Genomic DNA, 15969 nt, shown 5'->3' on the forward strand with positions numbered 1-15969 from the left:
TGGGGGGGGGTTAATGTGGGGACTGGTGGGTGGGGGGGGTTAATGTGGGGACTGGTGGGGGGGGTTAATGTGGGGACTGGTGGGTGGGGGGGGTTAATGTGGGGACTGGTGGGGGGGGTTAATGTGGGGACTGGTGGGTGGGGGGGTTAATGTGGGGACTGGTGGGTGGGGGGGGGGTTAATGTGGGGACTGGTGGGTGGGGGGGGGTTAATGTGGGGGCTGGTGGGGGGGGTTAATGTGGGGACTGGTGGGTGGGGGGGGTTAATGTGGGGACTGGTGGGTGGGGGGGGGGTTAATGTGGGGACTGGTGGGTGGGTGGGGGGGTTAATGTGGGGACTGGTGGGTGGGGGGGGAGTTAATGTGGGGACTGGTGGGTGGGGGGGGTTAATGTGGGGACTGGTGGGTGGGGGGGGGTTAATGTGGGGACTGGTGGGTGGGGGGGGGTTAATGTGGGGACTGGTGGGTGGGGGGGGTTAATGTGGGGACTGGTGGGTGGGGGGGGTTAATGTGGGGACTGGTGGGGGGGGTTAATGTGGGGACTGGTGGGGGGGGTTAATGTGGGGACTGGTGGGGGGGGGGTTAATGTGGGGACTGGTGGGGGGGGGGTTAATGTGGGGACTGGTGGGTGGGGGGGGGTTAATGTGGGGACTGGTGGGTGGGGGGGGGTTAATGTGGGGACTGGTGGGTGGGGGGGGGTTAATGTGGGGACTGGTGGGGGGGGGGGTTAATGTGGGGACTGGTGGGGGGGGGGTTAATGTGGGGACTGGTGGGTGGGGGGGGGTTAATGTGGGGACTGGTGGGGGGGGGGTTAATGTGGGGACTGGTGGGGGGGGGGGGTTAATGTGGGGACTGGTGGGGGGGGTTAATGTGGGGACTGGTGGGGGGGGGGGTTAATGTGGGGACTGGTGGGGGGGGGGGTTAATGTGGGGACTGGTGGGGGGGGGTTAATGTGGGGACTGGTGGGGGGGGGGGGTTAATGTGGGGACTGGTGGGGGGGGGGGTTAATGTGGGGACTGGTGGGGGGGGGGGTTAATGTGGGGACTGGAGGGTGGGGGGGGTTAATGTGGGGACTGGTGGGTGGGGGGGGGTTAATGGGACTGGTGGGTGGGGGGGGGTTAATGGGACTGGTGGGTGGGGGGGGGGTTAATGTGGGGACTGGTGGGGGGGGGTTAATGTGGGGACTGGTGGGGGGGGGGTTAATGTGGGGACTGGTGGGTGGGGGGGGTTAATGTGGGGACTGGTGGGTGGGGGGGGTTAATGTGGGGACTGGTGGGTGGGGGGGGTTAATGTGGGGACTGGTGGGTGGGGGGGGTTAATGTGGGGACTGGTGGGTGGGGGGGGTTAATGTGGGGACTGGTGGGGGGGGGGGGGGTTAATGTGGGGACTGGTGGGTGGGGGGGGTTAATGTGGGGACTGGTGGGGGGGGGGGTTAATGTGGGGACTGGTGGGGGGGGTTAATGTGGGGACTGGTGGGTGGGGGGGGTTAATGTGGGGACTGGTGGGTGGGGGGGGTTAATGTGGGGACTGGTGGGGGGGGGGGGGTTAATGTGGGGACTGGTGGGGGGGGTTAATGTGGGGACTGGTGGGTGGGGGGGGTTAATGTGGGGACTGGTGGGTGGGGGGGGTTAATGTGGGGACTGGTGGGTGGGGGGGGTTAATGTGGGGACTGGTGGGGGGGGGGTTAATGTGGGGACTGGTGGGGGGGGTTAATGTGGGGACTGGTGGGTGGGGGGGGGTTAATGTGGGGACTGGTGGGTGGGGGGGGGTTAATGTGGGGACTGGTGGGGGGGTTAATGTGGGGACTGGTGGGTGGGGGGGGGTTAATGTGGGGACTGGTGGGGGGGGTTAATGTGGGGACTGGTGGGTGGGGGGGGTTAAAGTGGGGACTGGTGGGTGGGGGGGGTTAATGTGGGGACTGGTGGGTGGGGGGGGTTAATGTGGGGACTGGTGGGGGGGGGTTAATGTGGGGACTGGTGGGTGGGGGGGGGTTAAAGTGGGGACTGGTGGGGGGGGGGTTAATGTGGGGACTGGTAGGGGGGGGGGTTAATGTGGGGACTGGTGGGGGGGGGTTAATGTGGGGACTGGTGGGTGGGGGGGGTTAATGTGGGGACTGGTGGGTGGGGGGGGTTAATGTGGGGACTGGTGGGGGGGGTTAATGTGGGGACTGGTGGGTGGGGGGGGTTAAAGTGGGGACTGGTGGGGTGGTTTAATGTGGGGACTGGTGGGTGGGGGGGGGTTAATGTGGGGACTGGTGGGGGGGTTAATGTGGGGACTGGTGGGTGGGGGGGTTAATGTGGGGACTGGTGGGGGGGGGTTAATGTGGGGACTGGTGGGTGGGGGGGGTTAATGTGGGGACTGGTGGGGGGGGTTAATGTGGGGACTGGTGGGTGGGGGGGGTTAATGTGGGGACTGGTGGGGGGGGGGTTAATGTGGGGACTGGTGGGTGGGGGGGGTTAATGTGGGGACTGGTGGGGGGGGGTTAATGTGGGGACTGGTGGGTGGGGGGGGTTAATGTGGGGACTGGTGGGGGGGGGGTTAATGTGGGGACTGGTGGGGGGGGTTAATGTGGGGACTGGTGGGTGGGGGGGGGTTAATGTGGGGACTGGTGGGGGGGTTAATGTGGGGACTGGTGGGTGGGGGGGGTTAATGTGGGGACTGGTGGGGGGGGTTAATGTGGGGACTGGTGGGTGGGGGGGGTTAATGTGGGGACTGGTGGGGGGGGGTTAATGTGGGGACTGGTGGGGGGGGGTTAATGTGGGGACTGGTGGGTGGGGAGGGTTAATGTGGGGACTGGTGGGTGGGGAGGGTTAATGTGGGGACTGGTGGGGGGGGGGGTTAATGTGGGGACTGGTGGGGGGGGGTTAATGTGGGGACTGGTGGGTGGGGGGGGTAATGTGGGGACTGGTGGGTGGGGGGGGTTAATGTGGGGACTGGTGGGGGGGGTTAATGTGGGGACTGGTGGGTGGGGGGGGGTTAATGTGGGGACTGGTGGGGGGGGGTTAATGTGGGGACTGGTGGGTGGGGGGGGTTAATGTGGGGACTGGTGGGTGGGGGGGGTTAATGTGGGGACTGGTGGGGGGGGTTAATGTGGGGACTGGTGGGTGGGGGGGTTAATGTGGGGACTGGTGGGTGGGGGGGGTTAATGTGGGGACTGGTGGGTGGGGGGGGGTTAATGTGGGGGCTGGTGGGGGGGGGTTAATGTGGGGACTGGTGGGTGGGGGGGGTTAATGTGGGGACTGGTGGGTGGGGGGGGGGTTAATGTGGGGACTGGTGGGTGGGGGGGGAGTTAATGTGGGGACTGGTGGGTGGGGGGGGTTAATGTGGGGACTGGTGGGTGGGGGGGGGTTAATGTGGGGACTGGTGGGTGGGGGGGGGTTAATGTGGGGACTGGTGGGTGGGGGGGGTTAATGTGGGGACTGGTGGGTGGGGGGGGGTTAATGTGGGGACTGGTGGGGGGGGTTAATGTGGGGACTGGTGGGTGGGGGGGGTTAATGTGGGGACTGGTGGGTGGGGGGGGAGTTAATGTGGGGACTGGTGGGTGGGGGGGGTTAATGTGGGGACTGGTGGGTGGGGGGGGTTAATGTGGGGACTGGTGGGTGGGGGGGGTTAATGTGGGGACTGGTGGGGGGGTTAATGTGGGGACTGGTGGGTGGGGTGGGAGTTAATGTGGGGACTGGTGGGTGGGGGGGGGTTAATGTGGGGACTGGTGTGGGGGGGGGTTAACGTGGGGACTGGTGGGTGGGGGCGGGGTTAATGTGGGGACTGGTGGGTGGGGGGGGTTAATGTGGGGACTGGTGTGGGGGGGGGTTAATGTGGGGACTGGTGGGTGGGGGGGGTTAATGTGGGGACTGGTGTGGGGGGGGTTAATGTGGGGACTGGTGGGTGTGGGGGGGGGTTAATGTGGGGACTGGTGGGTGGGGGGGGTTAATGTGGGGACTGGTGGGTGGGGGGGGTTAATGTGGGGACTGGTGTGGGGGGGGGTTAATGTGGGGACTGGTGGGTGGGGGGGGGGTTAATGTGGGGACTGGTAGGTGGGGGGGGTTAATGTGTGTGAGGGAGGGGGTAATGTGGAGGGTTAGTTGGTGTGAGGGGGTTAATGTGTGTGAGTGCAGGGGGTGGGTGAGGGGTCAATGTGGGGACGTGGGGGTGGGTGTGTGTGTGGGGGTGCGGGGTTTAACGTGAGCTAGGTGAGGGGTAATGTGGAGGGTTAGTGGGTGTGAGGGGGTTAATGTGTGTGAGTGTGCAGGGGGTGGGTGAGGGGTCAATGTGGGGACGTGGGGGTGTGTGTGTGTGTGGGGGGGGGTGCGGGGTTTAACGTGAGCTAGGTGAGGGGTAATGTGGAGGGTTAGTGGGTGTGAGGGGGTTAATGTGTGTGAGTGTGCAGGGGGTGGGTGAGGGGTCAATGTGGGGACTGGTGGGTGGGGGGAGGTAACGTGAATGAGCTGAGGGGTAATGTGGAGGGTTAGTGGGTGTGAGGGGGTTAATGTGGGGACTGGTGGGTGGGGGGGTAATGCTGGTGCAGTTGAGGGGTTAATGTGGGGACAGGTGGGTGTGTGTGGGTGAGGGAGGGGGTATTGCGGAAGGTCAATGAGGAGTGAGGGGGTTAATGTGGGGGCTGGTATGTGGGGAGAGTTAATGTGGGTGAAGGGGGGTAATGTGGAGGGTCAGTGGTGTGTGTGTGGGGGGGTTAATGTGGGTGAGAGGGGGTTAACATGGAGGGTCAGTGGGGAGTGAGGGGGTTTATGTGGGGACTAGTGGGTGGTGTGGTTTGGGGGGGGTTAATGTTTGTGAAGGTGGGGGTTGGTGTGTGTGGGGTTAATGTGAGTGAGGGGACGGGTGAGGGATAATGTCAAGTCAAGTCAAGTCAATTTTATTTGTATAGCACATTTTAAAACAACCCACGTTGACCAAAGTGCTGTACATCTGATTAGGTACTAAGGAAAAAAATGAAACATACAGTAGCACGCAAACAGTTCACAGCGCCTCCTCAATGAGCCTCAAACGCTAGGGAGTAGAAATAGGTTTTGAGCCTGGACTTAAAGGAGTCGATGGAGGGGGCAGTTCTGATGGGGAGAGGGATGCTGTTCCACAGTCTAGGAGCTGCAACCGCAAAAGCGCGGTCACCCCTGAGCTTAAGCCTAGACCGCGGGATAGTGAGTAGCCCCAAGTCGGCCGACCTGAGGGACCTGGAGTTAGAGAGGGGGGGTTAGAAGATTTTTGATGTAGGGGGGGGGAATGTCCATTTAGGGCTTTATACGTGAATAGGAGGAGCTTGAAGTTGATTCTGTACCGTACAGGGAGCCAGTGGAGAGAGGCCAGAATCGGGGTGATGTGGTCCCTTTTACGGGTACCCGTCAGGAGTCTCGCTGCGGCGTTTTGGACCAATGTGGAGGGTTAATGGGGGTGAGGGGGTTCATAGCTTGTGAACGTGCAGGGGGAGGGTTAATGTGGGTGAGGGGGATTAACATGGAGGGTCAGTGGGGAGTGAGGGGTTTAATATGGGGGCTGGTGTGCCGGGGGGAGTTTGGGACAGGCAGCATCTCTGGAGAGAAGGAATGGGTGACGTTTCGGGTTGAGACCCTTCTTCAGACTACTTGTGCATCTTCTTTGCACCCTTTCCAACTTGACAACATAATTCCTATGACATGTCCCTCTGGTTGATCGCTGTGTTTGGTATATATAGACACAACTATCTTTGATTTGGTTCCTTATATAGAAGCCACATCTGTTTTGGGATGAAATCGGCTAAGGAGATGCGGCAGCAAGCACACATTCATGTGGTCAGTAAGAACCTGTACAGTCAAGACAACAGTCACACCCCCTTGTCCAATGGTGTGCTGGATCATCGCATGGTAAGCATGCATTGGGTTACCACCTATCTCACTCCCAAATACGGTACAGGGTGACGTCACCGCCCCGCGCCCCACGTGACCTCACCCAGTCAGCGGCCACGTGCTCCCGCTCCACCAATGGCGGCCGCCCGGGCCGGGAGGCGGGTTGCTACGCATCCTCCGTTAGGCGAACACACTGTCAGGGGCGCTGTCGGCCAGGACAATGTAGGCTAACGGAGTGTGTTCATTCTACGGAGGTTGCATAGCGGGCCAAATACGGGACAAGGGCGGTCCTGTACGGGACAAAACAATTTAGCCCAAAATACGTTATGTCCCGGCTAATACGGGACAGTTGGCGACCCTAAGCGTGCAATCTGTTCACCCTCGAATTATCCGATAATGAAAAAACATGTCAGCAGTCCCAAGGACTTGGCGTGATCAAGCAATAAGATGAACTCATAATGCTAAATACAAGTGGAACTTGTATCTCTCCTTTAAGTCACATAAACGCACAGATCTCTCGCTGTTTAGTTAAAGCATCAACATTAGCGTGTTGTACACCCTGGATTTATAAATTGACGCGGTGAATTTTCCAATTTAATTGATGCCAACATGTTCTGCTGTTGTTGTAGAAACAATGGAAATAGGTGCAGGAGGAGGCCATTTGGCACTTCGAGCCAGCACCGCCATTCAATATGATCATGGCTGATCATCCAAAATCAGTACCCCGTTCCTGCTTTCTCCCCATATCCCCTGATTCCATTAGCCCTAAGAGCTAAATCTACCTCTCTCTTGAAAACATCCAGTGAACTGGCCTCCTCTGCCCTCTATGGCAGAGAATTCGACAGATTGTGTGGGTAAACACCTGTAAATTGTTCTGTGAATGTATTGATTGTATTCCCTGTACATTGATAGGGCACCAGTGAGAAAGACCGTCCGTGTGAAACGTGTGGGAAGAATCTGGCTGACTGCATTGGACACTATGGTTACATTGACTTGGAACTGCCATGCTTCCATGTTGGTTATTTCAAAGCCATTATTGGAATCTTACAGGTAAGAATAAATTACACAGGCACAAGCAACTGCCGGTTACTGGAATCCTGAGTAAAATGCAGAGTGCTGGAGTAACCCAGTGAGTCAGGCAGCATCTGTGGAGGCGATGCATAGGCAACATTTTGGGTTCGGATACTCCTTCAGACTTAAATAAATAACGGATGTAGGACCAAGCAACTGCAGATGCTGGTTTACCAAGGAAAAAACTCAAAAATGATAGTTATTCCAGCATTTTGTGTCTTTCCTTCAAATAAATAACATCCAGCTATGAGGACAAACAGATTCAAGAAATAGTCATATTGTACTGTCCTGGCACTGCCAGCCTGTTAACTTTAGTTTAGTTTAGAGATACAGCTTGGAAACTGGCCCTTTGGTCCACACCAACCAGCGACCCCTGCATATTAATACTATTCTACACTGGGGGCAACTTTAAATTTATACCAAGCCAATTAACCTGCAAACCTGTACGTCTTTGGAGTGTGGGAGGAAACCGAAGATCTCGGAGAAAACCTACGCAGGTCACGGGGAGAACGTACAAACTCCATACAGACAAGCATCCGTAGCTGGGATCGAACCCAGGTCTCTAGCGCTGTGAGGCAGTAGCTCCAACGCTGCGCCACCGTGCCGCCCCTCTGGAATTTGCTGAGATATTATGATACAGGTTTCACTGTCTGAAGAAGTGTCCCGACCCAAAACGCCACCTCTCTATTTCTTCCAAAGGTGTTGCCTGACCTGCTGAGTGACTTCAGCACTTTGTTTTTTGTTGTTGTAAACCAGCATCTGCAGTTCCTTGTGTCTACATTTCACTGCATCATGGCGACTGATATGCAAGTGTTCGGAAAGTCAAGAGTGTTTTATTGTCATGTGTCCCAGATAGAACAATGACATTCTTAATTAGCAACAGCACAACAGAACATGTCAACATAGAACACTGTAAACAATATAATAAACGAGAGAAAACAAGTTTTTTAAAGTAATATTATTTAAATTTAAAAGTAATTTAATAAGTAATTTAACAGTAATAACCTTATTAATGATTTTAGTTGTAATGTTCATGGGCTTCTTACACCTTTCTGTCTTTATCCCCAGATGATCTGCAAAATATGTTCCCGTGTCATGCTGTCTACAGAGGAAAGGAAAATGTTTATGGATGCTTTGAAAAAACCTGGCTTAACCTATCTTCAGAAAAGGGGCCTGAAAAAGAAAATATCTGAAAAATGTAGAAAGAAGACCATATGTCTATTTTGTGGATCGTTTAATGGTAAAAGCCTATTATAAAAAATATACCTAGTAGCGGACAGCACAGTGGCACAGCGGGTTGATCTGCTGCCCTGCAGCACCAGAGACGTGGGCTTGATCCTGACCTCGGATGTTGTCTGTGTGGAGTTTGCATGGATGCTCCAGTTTCTTCCCACATCCCAAAGATGTGTGGGTTTGTCAATTTTAAATAACCTCTGTAAATTGCCCCCTGAGTGTCGGGGGTGGGTGCGAAAGTGGAATAACAAAGACCTAGCGTGTATGGGAGATTGATGATCAGCGTGTTTGCATGCGGTACCTCTAAATTAAACTATTCAAAAACAGCATAGAAGCAACAGAGAAGGCATATAATATGGCAAAGATTAGCAGGAAGCTAGAGGACTGGGAAGCTTTTAAAAAACGGAAGGCAACTAAAAAAGCAATCAATAGACAATAGGTGCAGGAGTAGGCCATTCGGCCCTTCGAGCCAGCACCGCCATTCAATGTGATCATGGCTGATCATTCTCAATCAGTACCCCGTTCCTGCCTTCTCCCCATACCCCCTGACTCCGCTATCCTTAAGAGCTCTATCTAGCTCTCTCTTGAATGCATTCAGAGAATTGGCCTCCACTGCCTCTGAGGCAGAGAATTCCACAGATTCACAACTCTCTGACTGAAAAAGTTTTTCCTCATCTCCGTTCTAAATGGTCTACCCCTTATTCTTAAACTGTGGCCCCTTGTTCTGGACTCCCCCAACATTGGGAACATGTTTCCTGCCTCTAACGTGTCCAACCCCTTAATAATCTTATATGTTTCGATAAGATCCCCTCTCATCCTTCTAAATTTCAGTGTATACAAGCCTAGTCGCTCCAGTCTTTCAACATAATCAGGGGAGAAAAGATAAAACATAAAGGTAAGCTAGCCAATCAGTGGTGTTTGGTAATTGGAGAGTTTTTTTTTTAGAGAATCCACAGGGTCTACATGCAGCTGTAAAGGTCAAAGAACAGTTAGGGACAGTCAGCTTAGCTTTCTGAATGGGGAATTGTGTCTCACCGATTTGAGTTTAGTGAAGCGGCAACTGAGAAGGTTGTTGAGGGCAGAGCAGTAGATATCGAACGCATGAACATTCGCACAGCCTTTCACAAGGTGCCATGTGGCAAGCTATGCTGGAAGGTAAGATTGTATGGGATTAGCTAGCCCAATGGATACAAAATTGGCTTGAAGGTGGGAAGGCAATGAGTGCTAGTAGAGGGTTGCTTTTCAGACTGGAGGTCTGTCATGGTTGGAATACCACAGGGACCGTTGCTGGGTCCAACCAATCTGGCCTTTGGATGACACGCAACAGAAGTCCCCTTTATCTCCTAATATTTTGTGTCCATCCTAAGAAAAATGAGTGTCCCTGTTGATGGTACTCTTTGCATGCCGTCATGACATTGTTCTTAATGGGCTATTGCACAATGACCGTGTACAATGCAGTTCAACAAATAGCATCTTATGAGACTTCTGAAGTACGATGAAAGCATTGTACAAGCTTTTTAATTTTATTCCTATCAAATAATGAATAATCACTTCTTTTTATTACTTCAGTGTATTTAGCTTTCATCAAGTTAAGTGCCGGTGATTTGTTTTAAATAGGTCCTGTGAAAAAATGTGGTTTGCTGAAAATTATTCATGAAAAGTACAAGACCAATAAGAAAGTAATGGATCCTGTGGTGTCTGATTTTCTCCAGTCCTTCGATATAGCCATTGAACATAACAAAGAGGTGGAGACATTGCTTGGCAGAGCACAGGTTAGTAATGTTGAACATTATTGAGCATATTCTTCACTATTCGCAGAATTCCATTGAATTTCATTTAATTCCATTGATTGAATGATTGCTTTATCAAATAATTTTAGAGATATGATTGGGCAATCTCTAAAATGCTTCTTAATAAATAGAACATTAGAATAAGCTTAAACCGCAGATCCATCTTATTAATGCATTAGACATCAGTCATTTTGATTATTTGCAAGTAATGTTGGGTATTTACTGCGAAGTTACTTACCGATGTGATTGCTTTAAATTTTAGTTTCAATAGACAATAGCCATTCGGCCCTTCGAGCCAGCACCACCATTCAATGTGATCATGGCTGATCATTCTCAATCAGTACCCCGTTCCTGCCTTCTCCCCATACCCCCTGACTCCGCTATCCTTAAGAGCTCTATCTAGCTCTCTCTTGAATGCATTCAGAGAATTGGCCTCCACTGCTTTCTGAGGCAGAGAATTCGTTTAGAGATGCAGCGCAGAAACAGGCCCTTCGTTCCACCGAGTCCGCGCCAACCAGCGATCCCCGCACACAAACACTATCCTACACACTAGGGGCAATTTACAGTTTTTACCAAAGCCAATTAACCTACAAACCTGTACATCTTTGGAGTGTGGGTGGGGAGTGTGGGTGGAAACCGGAGCACCGGAGGAAAACCCACGCGGGTCACGATGAGAACGTACAAACTCCGTACAGACAGCACCCGTAGTCAGGATCGAACCCGGGTCTCTGGCGCTGTGAGGCAGCAACTCTAAAATTGTGCCACTGCACCGCCCCAAAATCTTTATTTTTATCATGTATCTTTATCATGCCATTTGGTCGTGTCTTCTTTAAGATCCAGGGCAAGGCTTTGTGTGTATGATGTCTGAATGCAGCATTGATTATATGCACTGCAATCTAATAAAAATGTGTCTTTACAACTTGTGTACTTCACCTTGCAGGAGAATCTCAACCCCCTTGTGGTGTTAAATATATTCAAAAGAATTCCCTCTGAAGATGTGCCGCTGCTTCTCATGAACCTGGAGGCGGGGAAGCCTGCAGACTTGGTCCTCACTCGGTTATTGGTCCCACCACTGTGCATCCGCCCATCAGTAGTCAGCGACTTGAAATCAGGCACCAACGAAGATGACCTCACCATGAAACTGACAGAAATCATCTTCTTAAACGATGTAATTAAAAAGGTTAGCGTACATTCTTTAACTTGAATTAGAAATAATGAGTGAAATGAAATAACAAATGTGTCAGAGGGTGGTAAATCTGCGGAATTCATTGCCACAGAAGGCTGTGGAGGCCAAGTCAATGGATATATTTAAGGCAGAGATTAGATGGATTCTGGATTAGTACAGGTGTCGGAGGTTATGGGGAGAAGGCAGGAAAATGGGGTTAGGAGGGAAAGGTGGGTCAGCCATGATTGAATGGCGGGGTAGATTTGATGGGCCGAATGGTTTAATTCTGCTCCTATCACTTACGAACTTATGAAATTATATATTCCATGTTCACTAGTGTAAAAGTAAAGTCAATTCAATCTCAATAGCCAGTACGGGTCTGAGCTGGGGTGTTACAATAAGCAGCAAATAAGAGGACATTAAGATCTGCTTAGAAATGGGAATGGGAGCTGATGTCCTCTGCATGATGTGCGATTTATCTCATGTGGAAGAGAAAAGAGCATCTCAGCTGGTATTACAAAATATCAGATGATGAAGGGTAGGAAGGAACTGCGGAAGGGTCTCGACCCGAAACGTCACCCATTCCTTCTCTCCTGAGATGCTGCCTGACCTGCTGAGTTACTCCAGCATTTTGTGAATAAATACCTTCGATTTGTACCAGCATCTGCAGTTATTTTCTTATATTATTTGTAACTTGTGAGTAGATTCCACTTTCAGGGCACAGAATTAGATAATGGTCTCTTGTCTCTTCAGCATCGCATGTCTGGAGCGAAGACGCAAATGATCATGGAAGACTGGGACTTCTTACAGTTACAGTGTGCACTCTATATCAATAGTGAGCTTTCTGGCATTCCTCTCAACATGGCACCAAAGAAATGGACCAGGGGATTTGTACAGCGACTGAAAGGAAAACAGGGTAAGTTGATTTTTAAAAATTACGCTGAACATCTTTCCGGTTAAATGCGCACAGAAAATGCTAGCAACACTCGGGTCAAAGAATCGTTATTGTAACTCTTCCCCTATTAATGTGGAGCATGGAACAGTACAGTACAGGAGCAAGCCCTTCAGCCTACCATGACTGAAGGCATGCTAGCCCTTCAGCCTACCGTGTCTGTACCAACCATCATGGCAGGTTTCCTCATCTGTGGATGGAAATGGACAAGTGACATTTCAGGTCAGGGCCTTTCTTCAGACTTCTTCTTCAGACCCTTCAGTGGGGCAAGAGAGCTGGGGGTGGGACAAAGTCTGGCAAGTGATAGGTGGATACCGGTGAGGGGGATAGGTTCCTACCTGGAGTATTGCGTACAGTTTTGGTCTCCTAATCTGAGGAAAGACATTCTTGCCATAGAGGGAGTACAGAGAAGGTTCACCAGGTTGATTCCTGGGATGGCAGGACTTTCATATGAAGAAAGACTGGATAGACTCGGTTTGTACTCGCTGGAATTTAGAAGATTGAGGGGGGATCTTATAGAAACTTACAAAATTCTTAAGGGGTTGGACAGGCTAAATGCAGGAAGATTGTTCCCGATGTTGGGGAAGTCCAGAACAAGTGGTCACAGTTTAAGGATAAGGGGGAAGTCTTTTAGGACCGAGATGAGAACGTTTTTTTTCACACAGAGAGTGGTCAATCTGTGGAATTCTCTGCCACAGAAGGTAGTTGAGGCCAGTTCTTTGGCTATATTTAAGAGGGAGTTAGATGTGGCCCTTGTGGCTAAAGGGATCAGGGGATATAGAGGGAAGGCAGGTACGGGATACTGAGTTGGATGATCAGCCATGATCATATTGAATGGCGGTGCAGGCTCGAAGGGCCGAATGGCCTACTCCTGCATCTATTTTCTATGTTTCTACTGCGATCAGTCTGAAGAAGGGTCTTGACCTGAAACATCGTCGCTCCGCTTTGCTCCACGGATGTTGCTTGATCTGCTGAGTTCCACCAGCACTTTGTGCTTTTCCCCTCAAGATTCTAGAACTGCCGTTTCTTGTGTCGCCAGTGGAGGGCATCGTCTTCCCACAGGGAAGAACGTAAAAACATAAAACCAAAGCAACAAAACAGACGACAGAACTCCGGGGCCTGTTGCCCACCTAATCCTGCGGTGTGAAATTATCAAGTAGGCATGGACGTTATCTCACATGTCGTAAATAAAGGAAAGTTTTATTAAAGAAAGCATCACAGTCTGCTTCAGCAAGTCGAACACCCAGGAACAAAGACGATTGCAAAAAGTGGTGAACACTGCCCAGTCCAACGCAGGCACTGCCCTTCTCACTATTCAAGGGATATACAAAAGGCTCTGCCTCAAAATGGCCACCAGCATTATCAGAGACCCACACCACCCTGGCCACGCTCTCATTTCACTCCTGTCATCGGGAAGAAGGTACAGGAGCCTGAAAACTGTAATGTTCAGGTTCAGGAACAGCTTCTTCCCAACAACCATCAGGTTATTTATTTCACAAAATGCTGGAGTAACTCAGCAGGTCAGGCAGCATCGCAGGAGAGAAGGAATGGGTGATGTTTCGGGTCGAGACCCTAGGGGGGTCTTGACCCGAAACGTCACCCGTTCCTTCTCTCCTGAGATGCTGCCTGACCTGCTGAGTTACTCCAGCATTTTGTGAAATAAATACCTTCGATTTGTACCAGCATCTGCAGTTATTTTCTTACACCATCAGGTTATTAAACACGACAACCTCCAAATAAGCTCTGAACTATATAGACTTGGGGGCATTTAGTTTTGACTTTGCACTATTACTGTTTGTTCATTTGTTTGTTTTTTATATATTTTTTTATTTTGCTGCTTATTATGGGTTTTACAGAGTACTATGTTTGTGTATCTGTTGTGCTGCTGCTGCAAGTAAGAATTTCATTGTTCCGTTTTGACATGTGTAAATGTTTTGTTAGCTGAGTAAAACAAACATACTGAAGATAATTGTATAAAAATCCAGTGAGACCAGGAGACTCGAGCAATTGGAATAGTTAATCTCTCTCCATCCCTCCCCCACCCTAGTTCCCCGATCAGCCTGACTGTCCTCCTGATTAAAATTCTACATTCTATTCTTTGGTGTCACCTTCCCCTAACTAACAATGATCTATGCTACATTTTCCTTGACCTTCGTCCACTTTGATGCCTCGTTGTTTCACACCTTACCCTTCCTTATCTCTGTCTCTCTCTCCCCTGACTCTCAGTCTGAAGAAGGGTCTTGACCCGAAACATCACCCATTCATTCTCTCCAGAGGTGCTGCCTTTCCCGCTGAGTTACTCCAGCATTTTAGACAATAGACAATAGACAATAGGTGCAGGAGTAGGCCATTCAGCCCTTCGAGCCAGCACCGCCATTCAATGCGATCATGGCTGATCACTCTCAATCAGTACCCCGTTCCTGCCTTCTCCCCATACCCCCTCACTCCGCTATCCTTAAGAGCTCTATCCAGCTCTCTCTTGAAAGCATCCAACGAACTGGCCTCCACTGCCTTCTGAGGCAGAGAATTCCACACCTTCACCACCCTCTGACTGAAAAAGTTCTTCCTCATCTCCGTTCTAAATGGCCTACCCCTTATTCTCAAACTGTGGCCCCTTGTTCTGGACTCCCCCAACATTGGGAACATGTTATCTGCCTCTAATGTGTCCAATCCCCTAATTATCTTATATGTTTCAATAAGATCCCCCCTCATCCTTCTAAATTCCAGTGTATACAAGCCCAATCGCTCCAGCCTTTCAACATACGACAGTCCCGCCATTCCGGGAATTAACCTAGTGAACCTACGCTGCACGCCCTCCATAGCAAGAATATCCTTCCTCAAATTTGGAGACCAAAACTGCACACAGTACTCCAGGTGCGGTCTCACCAGGGCCCGGTACAACTGTAGAAGGACCTCTTTGCTCCTATACTCAACTCCTCTTGTTACGAAGGCCAACATTCCATTGGCTTTCTTCACTGCCTGCTGAACCTGCACGCTTCCTTTCATTGACTGATGCACTAGGACACCCAGATCTCGTTGAACTCCCCCTCCTCCTAACTTGACACCATTCAGATAATAATCTGCCTTTCTATTCTTACTTCCAAAGTGAATAACCTCACACTTACCTACATTAAACTGCATCTGCCATGTATCCGCCCACTCACACAACCTGTCCAAGTCACCCGGCAGCCTTATTGCATCTTCCTCACAATTCACACTACCCCCCAACTTAGTATCATCTGCAAATTTGCTAATGGTACTTTTAATCCCTTCATCTAAGTCATTAATGTATATCGTAAATAGCTGGGGTCCCAGCACCGAACCTTGCGGTACCCCACTGGTCACTGCCTGCCATTCCGAAAGGGACCCATTTATCCCCACTCTTTGCTTTCTTATGTCTATCTTCGGTGTAAATCTGCAGTTCCTTCCTACACAGTTAATTCAGGATATTGATCCCTTGGAAGTGATTGAAATCATGAACAGGTCTAGTACGTTGGTAAGACGTTAAGCAGAAAAGTTTTAATTTCACACAACACATGAATTGGGGAAAGAAAAGATAATTTTCTTTTCGCTCAGAAGTTTCAGCTCCTGTGACCAAACGTTCTTGCAGCAACATCTCCACACCATAATTACATTTAATTCTGTCTGAATCCCGTTCTTATAGCACAAAATGGAACTGCAAACTGTTTGAGATCAGAGGCTGATCCAAAACAACAGTGTATACACAAGTGTAGAAAAAAACTGCAGATGCTGGTTAAAATCGAAGGTAGACACAAAATGCTGGAGTAACTCAGCGGGTCAGGCAGCATCTCGGGAGAGAAGGAATGGATGATGTTTCGGGTCGAGACCCTTCTTCAGATTACCCCAGCATTTTGTGCCTTCCTAGTGTATACGCAGGGCCTTCTCAGCTTATGGTATTGTACC

The 15969-nt window shown here is 50.8% G+C and overlaps 1 protein-coding gene across 1 annotated transcript in view; it reads left to right on the forward strand.

The window, feature by feature from the left end:
* The window catches only part of polr3a (polymerase (RNA) III (DNA directed) polypeptide A), a 61680-nt gene that overhangs the window by 4348 nt on the left and 41363 nt on the right, over positions 1 to 15969 (forward strand). Inside the window, exons 2-7 of the mRNA XM_078428388.1 lie at positions 5717 to 5852; positions 6747 to 6884; positions 7974 to 8145; positions 9756 to 9910; positions 10869 to 11108; positions 11847 to 12009. Of these exons, the coding sequence (XP_078284514.1) occupies positions 5717 to 5852; positions 6747 to 6884; positions 7974 to 8145; positions 9756 to 9910; positions 10869 to 11108; positions 11847 to 12009 (1004 nt within the window). The remainder of the gene's footprint in view (positions 1 to 5716; positions 5853 to 6746; positions 6885 to 7973; positions 8146 to 9755; positions 9911 to 10868; positions 11109 to 11846; positions 12010 to 15969) is intronic.

Source organism: Rhinoraja longicauda, chromosome 35, assembly GCF_053455715.1.
Source record: "Rhinoraja longicauda isolate Sanriku21f chromosome 35, sRhiLon1.1, whole genome shotgun sequence".
In the NCBI taxonomy this organism is placed as follows: Eukaryota; Metazoa; Chordata; class Chondrichthyes; order Rajiformes; family Arhynchobatidae; genus Rhinoraja; species Rhinoraja longicauda.